The sequence below is a fragment of the Vespa crabro genome, chromosome 3, assembly GCF_910589235.1.
Source record: "Vespa crabro chromosome 3, iyVesCrab1.2, whole genome shotgun sequence".
NCBI lineage: Eukaryota > Metazoa > Arthropoda > Insecta > Hymenoptera > Vespidae > Vespa > Vespa crabro.
The window spans coordinates 11,178,808-11,184,920 of NC_060957.1; the positions used below are offsets into that span (position 1 = coordinate 11,178,808).

Below are 6,113 nucleotides of genomic sequence, written 5' to 3' on the forward strand. Positions count from 1 at the left end.
CACTATTTTTTTATTTGGTGTAATATAATACTTCATAAATCGTTTAAAACATTTTAGTTTATAATTATTTTATATAATATATATATATATATATATATATATATATATATAAAATATATATTATATTACATCGTTGATATACATTATAATAATTTCAGAAAATTATGTACGTGTTAAAATATTTTAAACTTTAAAATAAAAATTATATTTATATATATATATATATATATATATATATATATATAATATATATCAAACATATATTTATTTTTATCATATTATTAATAAATTAATAATCCATAAAAATTAGATGTATCAAGAGAAAAAAATTTTTATTTATTCATATATCTTTTTTCTTTTTTTTTTTTGTTTCTTTTTTAATTTCTTACCCGACTATACGAAACATTGCGCACGCGTGTTGCATTAGAAGTTCGTATGATCCCATATTAATCGTTCCTATGGTACATAACACCATAAGTAGAAATAAACATATAAACATTCTAAAGTATAAATGCTCGTCCGTATTTATAAAAAAGAGTTCGAAGTGATACGGATATATTTCACTACAAGTTTTATTACTTATTAAGGAGGAATCGATACTGAATGAAATTGTCGATAATAATGCCTTAATAACAGTTGGCAGGAAACATATAACTGCAAAAAAAAAAAAAAGGATAGAATTTATCAGTAAGGATTTTTTTTTTCAAATACGATATATAATCACTTATTTGCATGCGAAATATTATTCATTAAAAAAAAAAAAAAAAATAAATAAATAAATAAATAAATAAAAAAATAAAAAAGATTTCATTTCTCTCTTACACAACATTATTAGCAAATAAATTCTGGTTCCTTCGGCGTATTCTTTTATAATAGTAAATTCTTCGATTGTTTTCAAATTGTACCAATCATTTTTAACGTGATCCAAAAGTTCCTTCTGCTGCATATAAAAATATTTATATTTGTATTATAATTTTTATATATTTATATATATATATATTTTTTTTCGAAAATATTTAAACATGAATATACGTTAAAAATGAAACATTAAAAAGAAAATAAATTCATTATAAATTCATAAAAGCATGAATGGATATATGCTATAGGATAATGAACATCAATGTTAATGAAAAAGAAATAAAAACAAAAAAATATGTATATATGTGTATATATATACATATAAATTATATAAATCGTATTAATCTTTACATTTCTTTGAAATAAATATAAATATAGAAGAGATTAAAATTGAAAATATATGGAAAAAAAAAAAAAAAAACAAACCATCATAATCGATATAATAAATCGTAATGACATACTTGATTTTTCTTGATAATATTAATTAGATAATATATCGTGGCGGTGCATATAGTCGGTCCAAATGTAAAGAAAATTTCGGATATTGTTTCTATGGTATATTCTATGGTAAAGAATATGAGTATCTAAAAATAATTTCATTCAATATAACGAATATCATTTTAATTGGACAAATTAAAATTATCCAAATAAAAATAGAATTTAATAATTATGATTAATACACGTATACACATTTATGTCTATAATTAAAAATAGAAGTATTTTAATTGTGGTATAAAAAAAGAAAAAAAATAAATAAATAAAAACAAAATACGCCATTAGAATATTTTCAATATATCGCAATTAAATAATATTAGAATATGATATCTAATGTATACAAAAATATTCTAATATCTTGTTTTATCTGTTCCATGTAAAAAAAAAAAAAGAAAAAAAAAAAAAGTAAATTATCACATGGAACATGATATTGAAATATTTTTCATTACAGACACGACAAAGCAATAAATCACGATTATAATAAATTACAATATTTTTATAACATATTTATGATACACTCTCATACATAGACACACACGCACACATAATAATATTACACAAACATATATCGATATAATAAAATAACGCATTTATCATGATTTCGTGCGACAAAACAATATGACTTATCCCTTGCAACGAAGGGAGTAATAAATGTGTAATAAAAAAAAAAAAAGAAAAAAAAATAGAAAAACAAAAAAAAAAAAGACATTGACACCACTTACTTGTCCAACGATAAGAAAAGTGATTAGAACAAAATTAAGATAATATGGAATTGATTGCCACCAATGTCCAGTTTCGTATGGCCAAACACCAATGATAACGTACATATGTCGATGCAGTTTATAATAAGGATTGCGAAGATAAAATGTATCACCATTTTCGATCATTTTCGTCGTATCAATCGAAATCGTAACTTCTACTGATTAAGCTAATATCGTAGGATAGAAGAGAATTAAAGGATTTTTACTGGACTGGATTTTTACTACGTTGTTTCACTTCGATCTACGATAGATGACTAAACCAAAGTTGGCCATAGTTTTGTTCGAAGATATATACGAATGTTCTACGAATTATTTCTCGTACCTACCTTCACGATATTCACTTAGGTGGATCGTCATTACGTCGATGGTAATGACGGTCATTATCATGGAAAATACGTTTGATTGACATGTACGTATACGTATACGTATGACATGTCGGAGGTCATTCTCGTATTACGTTATACCAGGCCCAAACCTCGTAAATTATTGAACGTTCCCACGATTGCATAGCGATTTGAACGTTATTTACCCCCATTGGTAGCACCCCATCCACCATACTGCCATTTCCCTACCCTTATACGTTCTGCCATCTACCTTTTCACTTACCCCAACATTCCACCCTATTCGACATCAACCAACCATCGTCCGACACGATGTTGACCTCGGTCAAGTAAATTTAAGTAAAAGTAAATAATGATCCTAAATCGATGATATTAGTTTCTTCTTTTCTTTTTTCTCTTCTCTCTCTCTCTCTCTCTCTCTCTCTGTGTGTGTGTGTGTGGTTTTTTTTTCTTTTTTCTTCTTACAGCGATATGAAAACATGTTCGTGACGATATTTTATTTATACGTTTCGGTCTCATTTCTTTCGTTTTTTCTAATTTTCCTTCGCAATTTTCGAGGTAAACGTCCCGTCTTTCTCTTTCTCTTTCTCTCTCTCTCTTTCTCTCTCTCACGAAACTTGATTACTTTCGATTTGGATTCGATAGATACGTACTATCGTAATTTTGTCTATCACGCTAAATTTCGTGGCTTTTTCTTTGATCGTCTGTAAAAGCTATATATATAGTATACGAAGTATACATATAGATAAATATATATATATATATATTTCGTATTCGTTTAGTGCGAATGGTATACTACGGAGAGAATTTTTTCGTGGAAACATAAGGTGCTCGTAAAAATCGATGGAATGGCGTGAGTCCTTTCAAGAAATGAACAATTTTGAAATTTTCGCTGCAAGATGATCTCTTTCTCTTTCTCTCTCTTTTATTCTTTTATCGTGTTTTACTCGTGGATATTTTCGATTAACCTGGATGAATGATAAGGGTGCAAGGATGATAATTCGTCGATAAAATTTTCGACCGATGTGTTTAGAAAAATATTGTTTTGATAATGTGTTTGATTTAAAAAAAAAAAAAAAAAAAAAAAAAAAAAGAAAAAAACGATTCGATAGCGTGTCACGTAAGTACATTATCGTGAGAATCAATTTCTTTTTTTCTTTTTTTTTTCAATGATGATTTTTCTTTCTCCTTAAGCTTTTATATATATATTTTGTATATAACAAAAAAAAAAAAAAGAAGTATATGTGTGCGTGTCTTTTTAATTATATAATTAATTTGACTTATAATTTTTTAAGATCGTATATCTTGCATATTTGATATGGCTTTTTTTCTTTCTTTTTTTTTTTTTTTTTTTCTTTTTTTTTCTCGTTATTGTCACGTCACTTATCAGACACCTTGTATTATATTAAGAAAGAAGGTAAATACATAAATATGAATTTGAATTATTCGAGAAGTAAAACAATTTTAAGTTTGCTTTTTTTTCCTTGATTAATCGTACTAATGAATATTTCTAATTATACAATATTTCAATGTTAGAATCAGTTCAACGAATAGAACGTATGACCATAGCATAAGATATCGCGTTCTGTAATATCTAAAAGAATAAAGAAAAAGAGATAATAAAATATGTTTAAAAAAAAAAAAAAAAAAAAATTAAAAAAAGGAAAAGGAAAAAAAAAGGAAAAAAAGATGGAAAAAAAATTATCTAACGTCTATATTATACCGATGTGGTCAATTCCAAGAACGTCACAAACGTTTGTCCGATAATCAGAGCCGACAATTTGTCGCATCTAATCATAATAATTAACAACAATTGTTGCATCTTGTACGGCGCCAAATACCACATCGAATTGTAACTGAAATTTATTGAGGAATTATTAGAAGATAGAGGGAAAAAAAATGGGAAGATAAAACAAAAAAATTAAAAAAAAAAAAAAAGAAAAAAAAAAAACGAAAAAAAAGTAAAAGAAAGAAAAAAAAAAGAAATAGAAAAGAGAGATAAGTGCATTTGAATGCAAATCTGACGAACGTTGTTAATTTTACGATGCTCACGCTTTATTCAATATCTGAGCGCTTTTATTCAGTAACATTTGTCCGATGTAAGAAAAAAGAGACACCCATAGAATGATAGTAATCATATAGAATAGCGCCATGAAAAATTCCCTTTTATTTTTGCCAATATCTTCCACAGAAAATACCTTTGAGGATTCGAAAAATTTTTTATCATTAAAAATGACGTATTCGCTGAAACAATTTTCTTTTTTCTTTTTGTTCTTATCTTTTTTGTTTTTTGTTTGTTTTTTTTTTCTTTTTTTTATTTATTTATTTATTTATTTATTTATTTATTTTCTTAAATAAGAGAAACTTACTTGAATGAACGCAATCAAAATCATCATAAATCCAAGTATCAAGTGAATTATTATACTTGTTTTAAATGTCGAATTTATGTTATCGATGAATCTTTAAGGAAAAATAAGAAGAAAATGTAATTTGAGAATATTACACACACACACACACACACACACACACACACACACACACACATATATATATATATATATATATATATATATATATATAAAGTAAAAAAGGAATATTATATAAACAAAAAGAAATTCGTATCAGATTTATGTAGCTGGATACTTATGCATGTTTCTAGTTTTACAATTTCTACGACATAATAATGAAATAAGATACAAAGTATTTTTGTTTCACTTAAAATATCTATGTAAATATTACAGCTACATACAAACCGTATAGTTCTCGTGTGACATAAAACACAACGTATTATTCTCATCGTGATATTCTCGATATCCTTTTCTGTACATTCGTTGTAATTTCTCGTATCAAATGCATGTTCCAACATATTCCTAAGTAATATATATATATATATATATAACATTATATATATATATAATATATATAATATATATAATGTATAATATATATATATAAATATATATATAATATATGTCTATTTAAGTAATATATAATAAATTATTAATGTGTGCATTTACATTCAAATAATAACGATAATATAATAATAATATAATATGATATATTATTATGAATATACATATTCGATGATATATATTAATAATAATGAAAATAATAATAATAATAACAACAATATATTATTACTAATAAATATATTTTATTAATAATAATAAATTAATATATATATATATATATATATATATTAATAATTTAATAATGATTAACAAGTGATCAATGTTATTGACAATATTTCGTTATAAACGTTTATAAAAATAAAATTGAAAGAAATGATCGATATCGTTTTAATACTTTAAGAAATATCTTTTTCTTTTCTTTTTTTTTCCTTCTTTCTTCTTTTTTTTTTCTTTTTTTTTTTTTTTTAACCTCGATAAAATTATCCTTACCCAGTAATATCGAGAAAACCACAGGCATGCTGAAAGTAAATAACAAAAAGCATATACGAAGCATTTATAGAAATTCCCATGAAAAATAATACACTGTAGGTCAGTATCAATACAAAGAATATATATCTTTGTTGATCGATAAATATTTCTATTTTAAATGGTATCTCGTACGTTTGAGTTTTTCTTGTTAATACAAAGAGGTCGAATAAAAATCTCAAGGTCACTGGTAACATGTACAATAATATAATACTGAAATA

General features: G+C 24.6%; 1 protein-coding gene across 1 annotated transcript; it reads right to left on the minus strand.

Annotated features, from left to right (window-relative positions):
- Positions 1–3,998: 3,998 nt before the first annotated feature.
- On the minus strand, positions 3,999–5,321 carry LOC124422852. Its single transcript, XM_046959787.1, has 5 exons — positions 5,209–5,321; positions 4,825–4,915; positions 4,508–4,653; positions 4,179–4,311; positions 3,999–4,049 (listed from the first exon to the last, which is right to left on the minus strand). The coding sequence occupies exons 1-5, from the start codon at positions 5,319–5,321 to the stop codon at positions 3,999–4,001; spliced, it is 534 nt and encodes a 177-aa protein (XP_046815743.1).
- Positions 5,322–6,113: the final 792 nt, after the last annotated feature.

What these genes read in the sequence shown, in the direction of transcription:
- LOC124422852 (XM_046959787.1), bottom strand. Translation starts at nt 5,321, where the DNA reads ATGTTGGAACATGCATTTGATACGAGAAATTACAACGAATGTACAGAA. An exon ending in TTTTGATTGCGTTCATTCAA is followed by an intron (nt 4,654 to 4,824) that starts GTAAGTTTCTCT and finishes GAATCCTCAAAG; the next exon opens with GTATTTTCTGTGGAAGATAT. An exon ending in GCTCAGATATTGAATAAAGC is followed by an intron (nt 4,312 to 4,507) that starts GTGAGCATCGTA and finishes AATAAATTTCAG; the next exon opens with TTACAATTCGATGTGGTATT.